Source organism: Mesoplodon mirus (assembly GCF_964341445.2).
Source record: "Mesoplodon mirus genome assembly, chromosome: 18".
NCBI lineage: Eukaryota > Metazoa > Chordata > Mammalia > Artiodactyla > Ziphiidae > Mesoplodon > Mesoplodon mirus.
In genome coordinates this window covers 10,088,276-10,109,799 of record NC_138994.1, presented here as the reverse complement: position 1 = coordinate 10,109,799, position 21,524 = coordinate 10,088,276, and the positions used below count along the sequence as shown (strand labels likewise).

The 21,524-nt window shown below is 36.1% G+C and overlaps 1 protein-coding gene across 4 annotated transcripts in view; it reads right to left on the bottom strand.

The window, feature by feature from the left end:
• TANC2 (tetratricopeptide repeat, ankyrin repeat and coiled-coil containing 2) overlaps positions 1-21,524 on the bottom strand; it is a 354,826-nt gene that overhangs the window by 110,896 nt on the left and 222,406 nt on the right. For all 4 annotated transcript variants that reach the window (XM_082602709.1, XM_082602710.1, XM_082602711.1 and 1 more), the window contains 2 exons: positions 15,716-15,979; positions 2,775-2,900 (listed from right to left, as the gene is read on the bottom strand). In XM_082602709.1, the coding sequence (XP_082458835.1) occupies positions 2,775-2,900; positions 15,716-15,979 (390 nt within the window). The remainder of the gene's footprint in view (positions 1-2,774; positions 2,901-15,715; positions 15,980-21,524) is intronic.

Genomic DNA, 21,524 nt, shown 5'->3' with positions numbered 1-21,524 from the left:
ATTAAAAAAAAAAAAAGAACAGGTATTTTAACAATTTATCAGTTCTAATTTAATATGGTAAATATTAATCAATATAACTCATATAACACAAGCTTTTTAGGGTCCTCAATAATTTTTTAAGGTGGAAAGAGGTCCTGGGACCAAAAAGTTTGAGAACCACTGCTCTGAACAAAATAGTGCAGGACTGCCTGTATGAAGCGCCCAATAAATGCTTGCCATCCCTTCATATATTAAAGTGACTTTACTTCAGATAATCTCTGTACTTGAAATCAGTAAGTTAGTACCCACTGGATATACTACAGGGTACATGACCATTAACTACCTTCTTCTGAAGATCCAGGGTCATTTAAAACCGGAATTGTGATTTAAAACCTACTTCATAGGACTTGTTTGAGTTATATTTTAAAATACAGAAAGATATACCTCTAATGTAGAAAGAGATACCTTAATGTACACTAAAAAAGGTTTTCAATCACTTTATTACTTTTTTGGGGTAAAGTTGTTTTACTTCAATCATAACCAGAGTTAGCGGAAGATATAAAACTGAAATATGACTGCAATTTGTATGTTCCTTAAAATAAAAGTAGAAAACATGATGTGACATGATTTTTTAAAATTATACCAAGAAAACAATATGATTCTGTTTCTATAGTAAAGTGTACTGTTTTGGATATAATAACCACAAATTATAAAGGCTTGCCAAACAGGTCTACAGAAACACAAGGAAAATCTGTCCAAGTTTGCTTTCCTTTCTTGTTAATGTCTAAGCTACAGAGTTCATTTGTAAATAGTAATCAAGATAACATGTTTTTGAGGGAAGGTTATTGTCTAGGGCCTCAAAGTTCTAAATTAAAGTATGCTAATTTTAGAAGATAAAATACTGCTTACTAAACACCCTGTCTCTTATGGATTAATACACTCAACTGGATGGCATGTTCCAACCCTTTGGACTGCTAAAAGAAAACCTCTTGAAAGAAAAGACAACTTTAAGGAACTGAAACACTAATACCATAGCACACTCATCAACGGACAAACTCCATCTTTAAGTATTAATGTAAGCAGTAAGTTGAAACCCTATCTGCAAGGGATATGAAATTAGTTTTGTTAGGAATGCATTATTCAGGTGGAGAGCTTCCTAAAGATTTAGGTATGCTTTGGAAAAATCTTTGGATGCACTTTGGTTTTACTGAATGTTTAGGCTGAAGCCTAGTGAAATGGAAAAGATTTTCATTGTATTCTATACACAGCTGATATCTATGTGTAAACATCAAGCTCACCAGAATGTATCTGTCAAAGACCTTACTAAATCTTTAGATACTGGAAGTAGACATGTGTCATCAAGTATCAATAAAACCCAACACGAAGAGTTCTCAAAAATACATAGCTGAAATCTGTCATTAATTTTGTTTTTGATGTCATATAAAATCCATTATTCAATGACTAGCAAAGCAGAAAATAAAATCAACAACGTCAGTATGTTTTTCAGTAATGCAATGCAAGGTGATGCCAATGTGGCAGATTTTCAATCAAATCCGAAGGTCTATATAGATCAATAGTTGTATTCCATCTTCTTTATTATGGTTATGCCTTCTGGTCATGGCACAAATAATTTAGTTGGTCTTTGAATAAATTTATTCAGGCTTTGGACATAATCAGTATAGCAGCACTAAAGTAATGCTTGACATAATTCCACTTTGTGGGATAAGCAACTAAGATGTGGCTAACTGAAGAAACAGCAAGCAGGATGGATAGGATTGGGAACTAACACCATGACTGAGGCCATCAACTCACCACTGTTGATGGGAGGTATGGTAATTGTAGCAATACAACTAATTAGTTTATGCTCCTAGTTGCCGAGCCATCAGTAAAAAAATGGTCAGCATAATGACTTCCAGAATGGACAGCAGGCACGTTTGAGTCCCTTCCCGTGTGAGTTATGCATGTGGCACTACACAGATTAGACTAGGGCACAGGACAAGGGGTGAGGAGAAGAGCAAAGCAAAGATTCAAATAATCTATAAGATAAAATAAATAATGCACCTGATGTAGTAGAGCTATGGATTACCAGATACTAGAGAAAGCAGACCATCTGTTAAGACTATCACAGACAGTTTGGTTCACTTGAACAAACAAGAGGCACAAGCAGAGATACCAATAACAGGCCTCTCAACTAGACTGTTGTTATAACAAAATGAAAAGTCTTCAAAAATATCAGGTTCCTGACTGCAGAAGCATGTAGCATGCACAAAGGGTGTAAAGAAACAGGTGTCTGAATGGGAAAAGGATAAGTTGTTTAGATGTTGCCAGGACAGGACTAGAAGCACTAAAATTCTAAGAAAATAAAAGTACTGTATGTCACTAGAAATGGCCACTAGAATGTAAATGAAATGCATTCTCTAGTGAAACAAATTAGCAGCATCAAGTTCACCTGCAATAGGGCTAGGGCTGAAATTGGTCAACAATTATTTCTAAAATCCAGGACCTTAAAAAGGTTATTTCCCCCATCAACCCCAGCCCTTTCCACTTGTTTTCTTTCAGAATTTCAAGGAATCAGTGCTTCCAACTGTTGGTAATTACACTGCCTTTCTATGATGATGAGTACAACGTATTTGTGTTCATCTTTCTCTCTAGGTTCAGCAGAAATGAACTGGTTACACGCTCACTTAAGGGAGGCCTAAATAGGTGTGGAAATTGGAAACAAAGGAACTTTTTGCCTACTGCCCATTTCCATTTTCCCCTGGGCATCCCCATGCAAAGCCCTCTGTGGTTCTAACCTCTTAAATCCTGCTGTGTGCGAGCACCGGCCATGCTCTGTCTTGGCATTCGAAGAGAAGTTCTCAAAGGTGTATGTCTCTGCTCATCCAGGTAAGCGAGGTCCTCCAAGTGGGTGGAGCTTGTGGCTGATAAGACAGAAGAGTTTAGTCAGAATACCTAAGTTTAGAAAACTGTCAGTTAGTCTGTATCTCCAGACTTCGGAATCAGAGCAGATACATTCACTGAGAATTTGCTCAACTCAAAGTCCTCATCAGTGTCTGGAACATGTGCCAGGAAAACATGTCAAGAGTTGTCTGCGGCTCCTTCACTCCTATCAAATGCCTGAGCTTATAGAGAATACTAGCAACAAGTTGGCAAACACATTAGTACCTGACAACAAAGATTATTAGTTTTTGCTTCTTTTGGGTCACAAATCCCATTTGTATAAACAATATCAGTGGAGAAATCTGTTCCAAATTATATTAAGCTATAAAAGAACCATGAAGCTCTATTTTCAACATTTCCTATTCACGGTAAAGAATGAAATATCCTAAAAACAATTTTCACATGTGTGTATATATATGTATATAATGGAAAGGCAGGCACCTGGGACAATGGACAGAGAATTGCCAAATAGCATTTAGGGAACTGCCAATGTCCATGAATTCCAAAGAACATGTTGTTGCTCTCTGAAGATAAAAGTCAAGTAACAGTGGCTTCCCACTGCATCTATAAATCCTTTAACCCCTAACCTAGCCACGAAAGAGAAAGAGAAAATGGCAGAAGATGAGGGTAAAATGGCACTGCTACATACTGAGAGCTATTGAGTCCAAGAATCAGGAAGTGCTGAAGACAAAAAGCTTTTAACAAAAAGGAAAAAAAAAAAACTTCCATCAGAAAATGGTTATTTAGAGCTCATACGTGATTAATTAAACCGTTAATTCAATCTGTTGCCAATTATGTAAGATACTGTGCTGGGGTTTAGTTCAGTAATTCCATGACAATAATTTACTGAGAGAATCCTGTGTGCCAGGCTCTGTTCTTGGTGCCCTCGCTGGCTTCATTGCTAGTCTACCTTTGTGACAATTTGGAGTGGGTGAAAGGAAGCAAACTGAGATCACTCTTGGCTGCTGAGCTCCAATGAAGAATTGTCCACATCCTCAGTCAATGTAAGACACAACAAAAACATAAAGAGGGCTATGATAAATGGCACAAAGTCAGTTACAAAGTGCTCCATGAGCTGAAAAAGAGAGAGAAAAGATGGAGAAAATTGAAGAGAGGGAGAGGGAGAGAGAAAAGAATAAGAACAAGTGCAAGAGACATATATTCCCCTCACCCTTCAATTACTGCAATTGTCTTATTTACCTGGATCTACTGGAAACCCACACAAAAGACATTTATCCAAATTATACATATAGTTTCTATAAGGAAATAAAAGTCTTCGAAAGCTAGTCCAGGGAACTTATACCAAGAAAGGGAAGCCAAATGACGCATGACATACCAGAGAGAGGAAGAGAATAAATATCAGAAGAATAAAAGAAAATCTCCATTTCTGCATTCTGAAATTAAAACTATCCAGAATAGGTAACTTTCTAATCTCTTATTTAAAAACATTGGGGACAACTACACCATCCCCACTGGTTCTAATTTGGTTCTGTGAATTAGTTCTTTCTTATGTTTCATACAATCCCTCCTGTTTTAACCAAAGTCTATTTTCTTTTGCTAGGTTCTTTATCCATATGTGTGTAGCTACCAAAAAAAAAAAAAAAAAGGCAGGGGGTGGGCAGCCCCCAGAAGTCCTGTCCCCACAGAGCCCTCCTTGGAGCTCAGAAATATTAGCATCAGCTGAGCATGGCCCCTTCACAGAGATGTTTGTTTCAGCTTTGTGGGGCCTCTCCTCCAAGCTTCTATGGTTTAATCATCCCAACCTCTTCTCGTTTACAGGCTCAGAAGTGGTAGCTGCTTCCTGAAGTTGCTAAGTCCATGATATCTCAGTGTTCTCTTTTACCTTTTCAGTTCTTTAAAACCTAGTTAACAATTCTTTATATATAACATCTTCTGTTAAAATATCTGTGTGGTTTCTATCTCCTGGCTAGCCCCTGGCTGAGATAGCAAATAACAGCAATTCTTTTACTATGTGATGTTGATAATAAAGCAATATCACAGAACGCAGATGTAAAAGATGTTTTAAAGGCCATCTAGACTAGAGGTCAGCAAACTATGGCCTGTGGATGAAATCTGGCCTGTCGCATAAAGTTTTACTGGAACACAGCCTTGCCTCTTTGTTTAAATAGCTGTTTACCATAGAGTTGAATAGTTTCGACAGAGACCATATGGCCTGCAAAGCCTAAAATACTAGCTGACCCCAATCTAGTCAGATCCCCTCCTTTTACAGTTTAGGAGACAGTGAAGTCATTTATCTACAGTGACTCACTTATTCACTGGAGAGCCAGGTCTGGAAACCAGCTATCTTAACTCTCAATCCAGTGAGCACTATTTGCATTGTACCCTCCTCTCCTTTTAAACCTAAACAAATCTAATTCTTCTTAAAAGGCTTATGTTTCATTCCTTCTTCATCTTTATCACTTTCCCTCAATTCTCTGTTTTTTATGGCTTCAAAGAGCAGTGATCAAACTTGGGCAATAAAGGCATTGCCAATGCATAGTAAGGTGCCCTGCATGTCACAGACCAATAAATCTCTGCACTTCAAAGTTTTCTGCAGTAAGAAACAAAAGAACAAACAAAAGTCCAAATTTGTTATTTTTTTAATAAGAAAAATACTTATAAGTTACTTTTTAAGCTGATAAACTGAAGAGTAATATGAAAAGACCAATGACAATGAGAATTTTTAATTTTCTTTTATTCACATTAAAACAAAATTCAAATAAAAACTGTAACAGCTGGATGAGTGATAGAAATTTCTGGTTATCATTATGGCAATATTAATGGTACACTATATGATTTTAAAGCAAGGTTCTAGCAGGGTACTTTTACTAAAATGGTTCTATATGCTAACACACTAAGATGGTTTGATATGTTTGAGTAAAAAGAATATATATTTCATTAACAGTAGCCAGAATGATATAGAAATACACAACATGAAGCAGAGCAAAAAGCTTTGTTAAAAAAAGAAGCCTAAACTCTTTCCTTTTTACATGTTATCTCCATCTATGAATCTTTTAAAGATTAAACTATGGGAGATCTATACTTGGAGTATAGATTTAAATTAAATAATAATTACATAATCCATTTTAATTTCTTTTCTTTTTTTCTTTTTTTTTTTTGCGGTACGCGGGCCTCTCACCGTTGTGGCCTCTCCCGTTGCGGAGCACAGGCTCCGGATGCGCAGGCTCAGCGGCCATGGCTCACGGGCCCAGCCGCTCCGCGGCATGTGGGATCTTCCCGGACCGGGGCACGAACCCGTGTCCCCTGCATCAGCAGGCGGACTCTCAACCACTGCGCCACCAGGGAAGCCCGATAACTACATTCTTTCAGAGTAAATCAGAGTGCTCCGCACGTAATGCTCAATACAGAACTAAATTCCAGGCTAGTCTTACTTAGATTTAGAAATCTGTCTGGCTCTATCCTCACCTTCCTCATTGCGCTGCTTAATGTTTAACAGACATCACTATGGTAGTATGCTTGGCTCCAATGATGTTCATAAAATCTTTCTTCAGGTACTGCTGATCCTTTACTTTTTTCTATAACACATATCACTTTCTATTGTATTGAATACTATATAAATTACTTATTTATTCTGTTTATTTTACTTTCCCTGGTGAGAATGTAAGTTCCACGAGGGTGAGAATCTTTGTTTTGTTTATTGATGATTCTCAACTGCTTAGAAGAGTGCCTGGCATAAATAGCCTATGCTCAATAAGTGCTAATTCTAATGACTAAATAATTGTATTTAACATACACGTTGTGTTTTGCCTATATTTAAACAATCACTGAATAACAAATTAGGTTTTGTCTCACTGGGTTATCTGAAAGCTAAGGATGAAGGAGGTGGCTATAACAACAATGCCTTTTACATCATCATCCCATACAAACACCAGTGATAGATCTATAGGGACACATATATTCCCACCTTGTAGTGCTACTCTTACTGTGAAATTGTCCTGGCAATTTTTTGAGATAATTCTGTCAAATTAAATCAATACTATAATATTTAATGAACACTTTCTAGATACAAATATAAGAATTAATCAGGTAAGTTGAAGTGAACTGATGAAATAGGAAAAACAAATCAACAATAAAAAGTTTTATGTAAAAAGAAAATGCTTTAAAAAAGTAAGCCCATAAAATCTATGTCTTTAAAAATCCTTGTTTTCAGAGAACGAAGAGGGAAGTGGAAAAAGGGAGCATATATTTTTCTGAGATTTCATCAGATTGGAACAGCTGACTCATTTACAGAACATTTAACTGACATACTTTTTGAATTTAATACACAAGTGGGCAGGAAGAAATCCAGCAGATGACATTTGGTACAAAACATTCCAGAGGCAACTCTGTATTACAGAGTTTGGAATCAGTTTAAATTGTTTCTTCTTATATCAGTTGCCACTAATGCAAACAGATTTTAGTAGCACAACTGCCATTCTGGCTGACCTGAGCAGGGAGCCTGGAATGACACTTTATGTTTGCTACAGCCTGGGCAAGAAGCCACTCTGCTGTTCTTACACCCTTGATTCATAAAGCCAACATTCTGACTGCAGAAAAGCTCATTTCTGATTTTATTTTTTTTGGTAAAATCTTTATTACAGTTTCCGATTGGATTCATTTAAATCCCCCAGGATTCCCATTTTGCATTTACCTGATTCTTAAGATCCTTCTCTTAGGAAAATGTGCAGCTCCAAACATTAAGAAGCAGATGGTGAGAGTTTATATTTTAACTGACTTCTGTTGTTTGCATGTTTCCCTGATAGACTCTTCATTTTCACACAAAGCACTGAGGACAGCTGTTGTAAGCGAACATTTCCTGCTTCCCATATCCCTCCAATTCACTGCCAATCTCATTTTAAGACATCAAGGATGACCACAGACAGCCTACTCTGATAATTTCTGCCATGCAACCACAAGTCCACAAGGGTTCTCTGCCTCCTTCCAACACAACAGGCTTAAAAATATGCAATAGTGATTTACATTTTGAAAACAGTAAAAGACAGTTTTTATTTTTTCATATTTTACAATTTTAATTTAAAGGTGCATAAACTTCTAAATTTATATTCAGAAAACTGAGCTGCTCCAGGAAAAACCCAACCTTTAAGGCTAGACTGCCAAAACTCACCTTTAATCACTTCATCATTCAAGATAAAAGTTTTTATGTTTTCAGTAAATAGTACTATTTTCATTCGTGGTATATGGAGCTTTTAACTGGTACATTAACTTTAGATTTCACTTGTTTAAGAATCTTTATGTTGCTAAAGGTATATAGCTAAATCTAACTGACCAATGTATTTATTCAATCAGACCTATTTTAGTAATCAATAAAAAGTACACGATTGTTTAAAAAATTTCATTACATATGTTACTTCAATACATTGCAGTGAGTTAAAATCTCAGAAAATATTAAAAAAATAAATCACCATAAACATTTTATAGTGCTGACTCCAATCCCTGAAAATAAAAGTGTTATAAAAGCCACACATCCTTTCCAATTCTCTTTAAAATCAAGAATTATGGAATAACATAGACAGTTTTACTCTTCAGAGTTCAATCCAGCATCAGCCTCATATAACTCCTTGACAATTTCCTGGTCGTGACAAATGTGGTCCTGTAAAGATGCCACAAAGCTCAAGCTAAAGAGGATGCTTCTCTTCCCCAGGTGGGGAGAAGTCTATAACACAGCAAGGACCAATTAAACAGTTAATCCCCTAGGTTTTTAAAAATGTGATGAAAATGGTATTTTCATATCATTATTCAACATTAATTGGTCTCTAAAATAAATATATCACTCATACTGAGATAAAGTTTAAAAAAAAGAAGGAAATTTAAAAGCTGAGTTTGAACAAAGCCTTTTATTATTGGCATTCATCACCCCCCCAACCCCGTTCATATGCTTAGAACAATTTAATAAGTAAAATATACTGACTTTTTTCCCTATTTCAAACTCATCTCATATTTGAAATCCTCAATCATTCCTGTTCACCAAGGAGATTTCAGCATTTGATCTTCCCCCAGCTTGGGGAACCACTTCTACGTACATTAGAAAGTAAAGGAAAACATATATATCTAGAGCTAAAATGAGAAGAGAGTACCCTCCTGAGCTAATACAATTTACTTTAAAAACTGATTTAGGTATCTAATCACTTAAGCTACTAGAGATTGTGGTCTTATCAAATATTTACACACATTATACAGTTAGCAGGTGAAAGTAATTTTGTCTTTCTACATTCTGGAAACACTTTCAACCTACAATCTATAAATTTTGAAAATAATTGAGTCATTTGGTTTACCTTCCTGCCTCTGTGTGAGGATGTGAAACCATGGTTTCCAGATACAGAACATGGTTACAGATACAGATACGTGGTTTCCCATACAAACTACTCCTTGACCTATGACTTGCCTTGTAGGCAATAGCAGGTCTGTTTGTATTACATTCAACACTGACAAGAAATAACTCTCTGATGAAGTATTTTGTTCAACATAGTCAGTAAGTGCTCCTCCAACAGTAAAAAATCCTATTCTCCAGGACAGATCTATTGAAGAAGTATGACCAGTACTGCTTAAGAATCTGAAAAATCTCTGCTAGCCAGAAAGGCCAGTGTTATGAGATGACCACTGTGATAGATGAAAAACTAATCAATAATTAAGGTTTATCGGAATAACAATTTAGACTAATATTATCCCTTTTATTTATGTTTTAACATGAGGGAGGGTAAAAGGAAAAGAAGAAGGAAGAAAGCACTTAAGTATGTAAGGAAATATTTTTCAGTACTTGAGTTAAAATAAACTCCAATAACAAAGAAAAATCGGTGTTTTATAATACTTGATATAAACAGTTTTACTTTCTGTTAAAATGATTTAAAAATGTCACCAAAAGCATGGTCTACAGAAGAAAAATCTGATAAATTGATGTCATCAAATTTTGTGTGTTTCAGATGAATGGATAAAGGAGATGTGGTATATATATACAATGGAGTATTACTTAGCCATAAAAAGGAGGAAATAGTGCCATTTGCAGCAACATGGAAGGACCTAGAGATTATCATACTAAGTGAAGTAAGTCAGACAGAGAAAGACAAATATCATATGATCCTACTTGTATGTGGAATCTAAAAAACAATACAAATGAACTCATTTACAAAACAGAAACAGACTTACAGACATAGAAAACAAACTTATGGTTACCAAAGGGGAAAGGGAGGGGGGAGGGAAAAATTTGGAATTTGGGATAAACAGATACACGCTACTATATATAAAATAGATAACCAACAAGGACCTACAAGGTACTGTATTCAGCATCTTGTAATAATCTATAATGGAAAAGAATCTGAAAGAGCATACAAATATATATGTATAACTGAAACACCTTGCTGTACACCTGAAACATTGTAAATCAAGTATACTTCAATAAAGGAATAAATATTTAAAAAATTTTTGTGTTTCAAAATACATCAATAAGAAAACAAAAAGATAAGCAACAGACTGGGAGAAAATATTTTACAAACACATCTCTGATAAGGATTTGTATACAGAATATACAACAAATTCTTACAACTCAATAATAGGAAGACAGACAGCCCATAAAAAATAGGTATTTCACCAGAGAAGATATATGAATAGCTAATGAGCAAACAAAATAAGCACAACATCATTAGTCACTAGGAAAATGCAAATTAAAAACCACAAGACAGCATTTCACATCTGCTAGAATAAGCATAATAAGAGGTAAGACAATAACAAATGGTAGACGGGAGGTGGAGAAACAGGAGTCTCCAGACATTGTGGGTGGTGCAGTCGCTTTGGAAAACAGTTTCGCAGTTTCTTAAAAAGTTAAACATAAATTTACCCTATGATCCAGCAATTCCAATCCTAGGTATCTATTCAAGAGAAATGAAAATATATATTCATTCAAAGGCTGGCACAAGAATGTTCATAGCAGCAGTATTCACAATAGCTAAAAAATGGAAAAAACCTCAATGTCCATCAACTTGGTGAATGGACAGATAAAATGAGGTACAGACGTACAATGGAATACTATTTGCAAGAAAAAGGAACAAACTTCTGATACACCTTAAGTAGATCATCCAGTTCTTGAAGCTATTTGGATATTTTTAATCAACACTAAAAATAGGTATTTCTTCAAAGATCTAGTGATGTCACCTAGGACTGCTATTTCTAAACCAAAGACAAAGGAAAACCCTTTTAGAAAGACAAGAGCTTAAATATATACTTTATATGTATTTTAAGTTGAGGTATAATTTATATACATAGTGTACATAAATCTTAAGTATTTAGCTCAATAAATTTTTACCTATGTATACACCCATGCAACCACCATTCAGATCAAGATATAGAAGGCTCCTTTAATTGATATTCCCACCAAAGGTAACCACTACTTTAGTTCTTCACCACAGAAGTGCCATAGTTTTGTCTGTTTTTCTGAACTTTATAAAAATATACATACTTCATGTAGTATGTACTCTCCATGAGGTTGTCTATAGCAGTAGTACGTTCTTTTTCATTGTTGTACACAATTCATCAAGACTGTTGATGGACATGTGGATTAATTTCAGCTTTTGGGTATTATAACTAAAACTGATATGAACATTATCATATTTGTCTTGTGGTGAATATAAGGACTTATTTTTGATGGCTAGTCTATGCAGGAGTGGAATCGCTAGGTTTTAGGTAACATGCACATATAGCTTTATACACCTTTAACAGATCTTGCCAAGCAGCTTTACAAAGTGGTAATGCCAATTTATTAATATACCCCCATCAGCAATGTATGACAATTCCAATTGCATTACATCCTCACGAACACTTGGCATTGCCATTCCTTTTAATTTTTTTAGGTATGGGTATAATAGCATTTCATTGTCAAGAACTGTGAAGGATCTGATATTTTATCCTACTCGTAAGCTAACAAGCCTGGATGCTTGAGGAAGAAGACATGAGACATCTAGGTCATAGATGAAAGACAGTTTATTACTCAGAGGAGTAACAGTAGCCACAGTATCAACACTGTGTCAGTTATGAGCCCCAATTCCCACAGGGTAATACAAAGAGGGCTCGGTGCAACTTGCACGTGCAGATGGTTGTATTGCAAGAGAGACCCTCTGTGCCTATAGACTAGTTTGCATTTTCTAGGATTTTATATAAATGTAATCATATAGTATGTACTTTAAAAAAATCTGGCTTCTTTCACTCAGCATTAACTATTTTGAGATTCATACATGTTGTTGCAGTATCAGTTCATTCTTTTTACTGCTGGGTAGTATTCACTGTAAAGATATGCTTAATTTGTTTATCCGTTCACCTGTTGATGGGCATTTGGGATACTGACAATTTGTGGCCATTACAAATAAAGCTGCTATGATTTGTGTAAATCTGGGTAAGAACATATGCTTTCATTTCTCTTGTATAAATCTTACTGATTTTTGACCTCACATGTCTCTTAACATATATTATAATCACATGTAGCTATAGAATATATATTACGTATATAATATGAATATTATATGTATAATACATATATTTTAAAGAATCATAATATTAACGTTTTACTAAGATGAGAGGGGAAAGTGGCTTTTCCTTTTGTGTTTTTTGTTTGAATCTGAATTTTTATTTTATATATATTATGTAATATATATGAATCTTTAATTTCTAGAATATGTCAGCAGGAACCACTGGGCAAGGAGATTATAGCTCATTTCTTGTTTTGTTTTCTTCTTTATATCTCTCTGTATTAAAAAATCTAAAAAATGTTATTTTTTAAGGCAAAAAAGAAGATCTCTCAAGCCACTCTCTCAACTCCATTGATATAACCTGGCAATTCAATTCACTATAATTTTGCACAATACCAGAAGCTTTTAACTATTTTCTCTAACTCCAGGCTTTTGCCCTCCAGTCTATCTTATAAGGGATGGATATGTACAGTCATTCTTTTGAACTGCAAATGTGATAATATGGCTCCTGTTTAAACTCACTATCAACAAAGTAAACCCAACATAACATCAGAGTGCATAAGGTCTTTGGCTTCCCTTTCAACATCATTTTCTACCATTCCTTCCATATACTCCAGGTCCTAGTCATGCAGAAATACCAATTATATGCCAAGTTCTCTAACTTCTTGGTGCCTCCTTCCTCTTTCTTCTCTTAGTCCTTCTAGTGAATTCTTATTTGTCCTTCTCTGTGATGTTTTCTGTTCTTCTCTACCCTACTTTCCCCTTTGCACTTAGATTCTTCCTTCTCTGTGTTCCTATGGTACTTTATAAATTACTGTATTATAGCATTTATCACACTGTAGCCGAGTAGGTTACCAAAACAACAATGGATGTCAATTAGAATTCCCTACTGTAATTCTCCAAAAAAATCTTAATATTTGCTTCAGTCACTGTTCCAATGGATATGCAAAAAGTTACTGAAGTACAATTGTAGCCACAAGTATGTTGACGACTACAAACAGTAAAGTTGCTAAATGGCAGTTTGCAAAAAATATACCGTGAGAGGTAGTTAAGAAGTCTGAAAAATTCACAAATTGAATTCTAATTCCCTAAAAGTTGACCAAAATTTAAAAGATTTTATTAAGTAACTAGAATAACAGCGCTTACAAGATAAAATTCTAAATAGACAAAAATCTTACAATCCATATAATGGAAGAACGTACTCTTCACCTGATAAAATACTGCTTGCTTTTTAAAGTTTTTTTAAAAACATATTTCAAATTATATTTTTACCTGGTGATTAAAATACCTGGTATAGAAACCTGGGCTCTATACAGTCAATTTCTTCAATATCTATTAGTTAGAGAAATGTCTGATAACTTATTGATGCTTCTGACAGCTGCCTTATGCCATTTTCTAGAAAGCAACAGTGTTAGAAACCTTTAGAGACAGTGAGGGATAAATCATATCTGTCTAATTAGTCCTGTACAACTTTTTGTAAAACCTAAAGTTAGTTTTTGCATAGGGTAAAATAATGAATCTTTACAGACACTTATGCTCAAGAAGGGAAAAGTATTTTATAATCTCTTCAGTGAACTAAAAAGAGAACAAAAGAAGCTTATACCTCTGTTTCCTACTAAGTGCTCAGTATTCTTCTCAAATAACAGAGCCAGAATTCTCTTAGAAATCACTGCAGCTTAGTTAAGAAGTAAACTGGGATGTACCATTAAGGTTGGTAGCTATATTTTCCATTTTTATGTAAGCAAGGATTTAAATGCTTCTCTTTTGGATAGACTGAATTTGCCTCGCAATTTCTCATAAGTTATAGCATTCTAGGATTCTAAAAATGATGTCATGGTTGGGGATCATCATATTTAAAAGAACCCAGGAGAGAAAATTTTCTGTCATTATATAAAAGTGAATAATCTTGAAAAATTAATATTAAAATCTTCTGCAGTGACTGATCTTCCAGATGAGCCATGCTCCTCGTAATCACATCTGATGACAGATGCTGATGGTCTCCAGAGGACAGAACAAAGAGTAATGGTTTAGAAGAGGTACAGAAGGGAGATGGGAAAGGCAAGAAGCATCACACCATCATCTGCGTAACAAATAATTACATCTGGAAAGAGCTCTTGACTACAATAAGTATTTTATTATCTTGTGTCAGTGAGATAAACCCATCCTGACACTCATCAGGCAAGTAAGAAGGACAAACATAACTTTGATTTTGTAGCACGGACAAAGTCCAGATGATGATGCATCTTGAAAATGTCAGAATGCCCAACCATTCTGCAAAAGTCCTGGTCTGAATTATTAAATAGCAACTTAGCTGTATTAAAAATATCCCTTGACGTAGTTCTGAACAGCTGCTAAAGAATAATGGCCCCATATTCCAGCCACTTATTATCTGTATCATCCCCTTATGACTGAGACTGCTAGCGCTGTTTGAGTTATTCTTTAGCAGCGTAGGTACCTGATGACTCTACTATGGTAAGATAGCCAGTGTATTGTGAAAATACTGAGCTCTTCGAATGGGGAAGTTGAATTCTTGCCTGCTTGTCACTCTCTCAAGCTATAGGTGATGTTTCTGGTAATATAAATTCTACTGAAATATACTTCAATTTAATAATGTTTTTCATTTTTTACTTTGGCTGCACAGCGCAGCTTGTGGGATCTTAGTTCCCTGACCAGGGGACAAACCCAGGCCCTTGGCAGTGAAAGCTCAGAATCCTAACCACTGGCCTGCCAGGGAATTCCCAACTAATGTTTTTTAAAACTAAAGCTTTTAAAATCTAAAATCTCAAATTGAAATCCTTTGCAAGGCTTCTGATGTGAGAAAAGACTTTTAACAGTTTGACAATATACTTTATAGGTTCTCTTTTTGATTTTATGTGTTTTTATTTTATATTTATATTTTGGTTTTCTTTTAAGATTTTTTTTGATGTGGACCTTTTTTTTTTTTTTTAAGTTTTTATTGAATTTGTTACAACACTGCTTCTGTTCTATGTTTTGGTTTTTTGGCCGGAGGCATGTGGGATCTTAGCTCCCTGAGCAGGGATCAAACCCGCAGCCCCTGCGCTTTGGTAGGTGAAGTCTTAACCACTGGACTACAAGGGAAGTCCCTATTTTATATTTATATTTTGGAAGCAGAACTAAACAATCACTTAAGGAACACGAACCTTCCCCCAGGTTCAAAAAGATATACACATGTATATTACCCAAACATAAAAGAACAGCTTAGCTGAAGAAGATGAATGGAAAATTTAAATACTGTGAGAGCAGAATTCATCTTCATTTCAATATATATGCCAGTAAAATGGTGATTTAAAAAACATAAAACTTACCTGCTACTGAATTTGGCCGTGGCATAAGATAAAGAGGAATAGACTGTACTGACTGTGATAAAACTGTTTCCAAATTCCTCTCTGGGATCTTATTCAGACTATAGGTGGAAGCCGTCATGTTTTCATCTACTCGATATAAACAGGAATCCATGCTGGATTTTTGAGACTGCCAAGGCTTTACGTTTCCTCCAGATCCTAATTCTTTACTGCTTTCCCCAACGTATTTTGTGCGTTCCATGTTTTCAGAATAGCTTGTCAAGGTGGCTGAAGAAAAGAGTAAAGTGAATTAAAAAAGAAAACCAGACCTAGAGGTTAATCTGTTTACTACTCTCCAAATACATGACTAGATAATGACAATATTAGAAACATTATTTTAAAAAAGTTACTGATGATTTTATCTCCATCATGAAGTTTAAACAATTGAAACCAAAATATAACTCTCTCACACAGGTTCTCTCTCAAATATTTACTTTTAACAACTCTATTTGAATGAATTAAACAAATTCATATATCAGTGCTAAAGGGCCTACAAATAGGGCCTATCAATGGTAAAAACTGTAGAATTTCATCAAAAGGGAATTTACATACTTTTCATGGATTGCTGGAGAGCCCTAGAGCTGTCAAAAAGATCTTTATACTCCTTTTATCCTATATTTTTCCTTCCTGGCCCTTTATATGAAACAAAGAATTAGAAAATATAGAAACATTCCCTAAGTAGACGCTAATGTAGGAGAAAGAATCTGTCTAAATAAGGAAACACTACAAGGCCTCTGTTTTAAATTAAAAATTCATTTCATGTATTTATCTTTCAGTCATAAATAGCCCAACGGATCCTAACCTTTTTGCCACCGAACACAATGTTACACCTTCCCCAATGAGATTTTATGGATTCTATAGCATACTGTATAATTTCTAAATATGTTCAGTGATAATATATAGGTGTAAATTTATATTATGTGTGTATGTGTCTGCGTGCGCTCTTTTTAAACAGATGCATGCTTCTTTTCCTAATTTCTGGAAATTGTCTTATTACTTTAAAATATATTTAAACATTTTTCTTTCTGTAAAATTTGACTGAAGTATAATTTCATTTGGTGTAAAGATGTGGTGATTCAGCTGGCTTTTAATTCTCAGCTAGAAGCCTGGAGTTCACACAGCTGCTAGGGTCAGTATAATGAAAGCTGGAGAATGTAAAACTTCTGTTTCCCGGAAGACTTGTCTACATGTAAAGTGTCTGTTAGTTAACCCTTTGCCTTTCATGTTTTTTTTTGGTGGTGTGTCCCAGCAGAAGTTTTTATACTTAGGTCCCAAATCAGAGCTGGCTAAGATTCACTTGTATCTGTGAGGTCTTACCCTGGTATATATTCCAGAAATATACCCCTTTTCTCCAGATAAACCCTGAGCACATTCAGCAGGCTCCAAACACTGGAACACGACACCTTTAAAGGTCTGAGAAGGTAGTAATGGGTTTCACTATTTTCAATATTTCAAATAATTTGTAAGTAATAATATGTTCTCAAATGATTTATAAGTAATAATATGTTGACTAGTTACCTAAAACATCAAGCTTCTATAAACTTAGCTGCAATTATGTCAAGGGTGATAACATTAGTTATCTCATGTTGAACAGAAATTTTGGCAGATATATATATGTATACATATCATACATATATATATATCATACGTATATATACATTTGATAAATAAAAAATGAGATAGAAACTACTGGATAAAGAATAGAGTGATGCTGAAAATTTTTTCAAAAATACGGGGTCTGGGGCTTCCCTGGTGGCGCAGTGGTTGAGAGTCCGCCTGCCGATGCAGGGGACACGGGTTCATGCCTCGGTCCGGGAAGATCCCATATGCCGCGGAGCGGCTGGGCCCGTGAGCCATGGCCGCTGAGCCTGCGCGTCCGGGGCCTGTGCTCCGCAACGGGAGAGGCCACAGCAGTGAGAGGCCCGCGTACCACATAAAAAAAAAAAAAAAAAAAAAAAATACGGGGTCTATCAATAAAAATTATGAAAGTCCTCATTGGTGGTGAAAAGATTTGAGAAACTTTGAATTAATTCATGGTACAAAGAATTATTCAGTGGCCTATGGACCCTATTTTATCATTTAAATGATAAAGTTTATAATAAGGAAGGGCTTCTATGGTCATGGTATTTAAAAGTAAAGACAAGGAAGACATCCAGTTTCCCAGTGTGAGAAGAGCAGTGATGTCAGTTTGCACTAAAATTGTACTATCTGCATGAACCAGACCTGTTATTACATAGTTCACTTGTTTTTTAAGCCCAAAGTATCCCTTGCCCTTTTTCACTAGAGAGAAATGTATCTAGTCCCTGGCACACAGTATATGATCAACAAATACTTGTTGAGAGGATGAATAAATTAGTTTTATTGGATGCTCAATGGTCCAGAACCATTGGGGCACAGAAAGAGTGAAAACAGACAACTCACATAAAATACCAAAAGTAAAATTCTCTGGTTAACCATTCCCATTTAGGAATTTTGTACCTTTTTGCTTCATTGATGCTTTTCACAGGATATGGTGACTTTTAGTTTATTTCGTTCACTTATCTAGCCAATAAAATTTTATTGAGCAACTAGTATGTGTCAGACTACAGTGGTGAGCAAGATAGGTCCTAAATCCTTAATCCCAGAAAAAGGACAATCCTATGGCAAAAGAGGCCACATACAGAAAAAACGAAGAATCACAAAATGAAATGCTATTTTTTTTTTCTTGCGGTACGCGGGCCTCTCACTGTTGTGGCCTCTCCCGCTGCGGAGCACAGGCTCCGGACGCGCAGGCTCAGCGGCCATGGCTCACGGGCCCAGCCACTCCGCGGCACGTGGGATCTTCCCGGACCGGGGCACGAACCCGTGTCCCCTGCATCGGCAGGCGGACTCCCAACCACTGCGCCACCAGGGAAGCCCTGAAATGCTATTTTTAATAACAACATGCTAATGTCTGCATATTAGTCAATTTTATGGATGCTCCTATTTTACTCAACCATTCCTCTATAGTGAGAACTTATCATACAACTTAAAGTCACCAAGGTGAATGAAGCACCAGAGAATGCAATGATATTTTGATTCATGTGGCTACTAAAAGTTTCAAAAGTCTAAAGCCCAAGCAGTCTATATGTCAGATATTGGCCTACATAAATTAAGCACCCCTATGTGCAAAGTTTCTATGAGTGGAGTTGAAGAGGAAGACATGGCCTCTCATTGAAAAATATACATATTTGTTTTCCACTAGACCTATTCTATCTCCATTTTAATTCTCTAGACCTAGTCGTTCCCAGGTGGAACAAAGAATAGTGGGAAATATGGAGCTGTAAGTAACTAAGGAGATTTTTCTGAGAATTTCTCCATTTTCCTTCCTTGATATAGAAAAATAAATTGCTACCTCAGTAGAAAGAACTGCTTACATGGCATTTCTGTTTATATTGCCATATAGGCCAGGAACATAGTGTGAGGAAGTAGGAATTACAGGCTTATAAACAGGCTCATTGTGAATAAAATTAGCTCCATATATTTAAAAGTTTCATTGAGGTACAATTTACATACCATAAAATGCACCCATTGTAAGTGTACATCGGTACAAGCACATTTGCTTGTCATCTATAATAATTAAAAACTGATAGTAGGGACTTCCTTTGTGGCACTGTCATTAAGATTCCATGCTCCCAATGTAGGGGGCCTGAATTTGATCCCTGATCCACGAACTAGATCCCACAGGCATGTCTCAACTAAGGAGCCTGCCTGCCGCAACTAAGGAGCCCATGTGCTGCAACTAAGGAGCCCTCGAGCCACAACTAAGGAGCCCATGAGCCACAACTAAGGAGCCTGCCTGCTGCAACCAAGACCCGACACAACCAAATAAATATTAAAAAGAAACTGATAGTAATAATTTTTATCTTGATTCACTACTTTGCTTTTGTTGATAAAGACTAAATTTTTAACGCTGGATAATAGTCTTAGGTCATCTGTTCTGAGAGAGAATTATTTTAGAACTATGCACTGTTTTATAATAATTAGGACCATGGGTTTTGAAGTTATAGAGACCTGAACTTGAATCTTAGCTTTGCCTCTTAATATCTATGTGATCTGGGACCAATTATTTTTGAACCTCAGTTTTCTAAGTCTAAGAAAGATTGTTATACTATTATGTAAGACAGAGTTAATTTACAGCTAGACTGGGCCAGCCCTACACTTATCTCTGGGGATGCCTGGAACTCTGGTACTAACTCGTAGCCAAAATAAGGTCAACTGGGATAACTAATGATTTATAATTTGCAGTTTAAAGTTTGAAACTCCCCTGGTAGCAACCAGGTCTAGTTGTTTATTGACAGCTTACACCTGGACTACTTGGACAGTCTGGCTTAGCTATGTGACCAGAGGGGCATAAAAAGCTTCACTGTAAACTTCTGGGGAGCTCTCCTGAAACCAAGATTCCTTATACAAATCTCGGTGATTTATACTCTGGGGACAGGCACATCCTATTTGATTAAGAATGAACCTGGATATATATGGAATCTAAAAAACCAAAAATGGTCCTGAAGAACCTAGGGGCAGGACAGGAATAAAGACGCAGATGTAGAGAATGGACTTAAGGACACGGGGAGGGGGAAGGGTAAGCTGGGACGAAGAGAGAGAGTGGCATGGACATATATACACTACCAAATGTAAAATAGACAGCTAGTGGGAAGCAGCCGCATAGCACAGTGAGATCAGCTCAGTGCTCTGTGACCACCTAGAGTGGTGGGATGTGGGGGTGGGAGGGAGACGCAAGAGGGAGGAGATATGGGGATATATGTATATGTACAGCTGATTCACTTTGTTATACAGCAGCACCTAACAACAATGTAAACCAATTATACTCCAATAAAGATGTTAAAAAGAAAAAAAGAACCTGGAGAGCTGCACTTGGCAATGGATCCTCGGTGCTCGCCCGCATTCTCTTTCGCCTGCTGTACTGTATCTTTACTAAAAGCTTTTTGTAAGCATTTTTCTGTGGAGTCTTATGTACCCTTTCAATGATCTGATCCTGTGAAACCTTTACAACTATTTTCTTATAAGATGATTGTAAGGATTAAGTAATGGTACCTGCCTCGTACTTTGTACTCAATCAACGGTTGTTGTTACTATTATTATTATTGTGAAATTAGGTCACTTATGCAAGAGGAATGCTCTGTTTGGTCTCCTTGATCAATTTAATAGGCCGTATCTAGACTTCTTTCACATACAGGCCGTGCCATATAAATATAACGCTATAGCTACCAAACGTTTCTTAGTGCTGAGTAAGCAGAAGGTGGGGAGGATGACAGAGGCGCTAGCACAAGAACTGGACACACTTAGCAGTGAAGGTACAATTGCACATTTCTGAAAACAGCTTGGAGAAAAGATAAAAAAACAGCTCAAATGATCTAGTGTTCAAGTTTATGACTCAGGGACGTGACTTTTTAAACGTGAAAATTTGCATCAAAAAATGAACATACAACATCCTACTGGAATGTATGTTACTAAACGAACAAAGGTCTTTGATCAGGAGTTTCTGATGTTGCTTTTTAGTTACTAATGTGAAATACTAGGAAAACATAATCACTGAACAATGAGCAAAGCTGTAGATGTTGCATCTTCCTAAGTGTTAAGTGATATAAGGCTAAAGGATATAAGAACAAATTTGGCAATAAATCAGAACCTAAAGAAAAAAAATCCTGAGATTTGATTAAAAGAGGGAATTCAAGAATTATACCTTTCTGGGACTTTCTTTCCTGGAGGCACAGTGGTTAAGAATCTGCCTGCC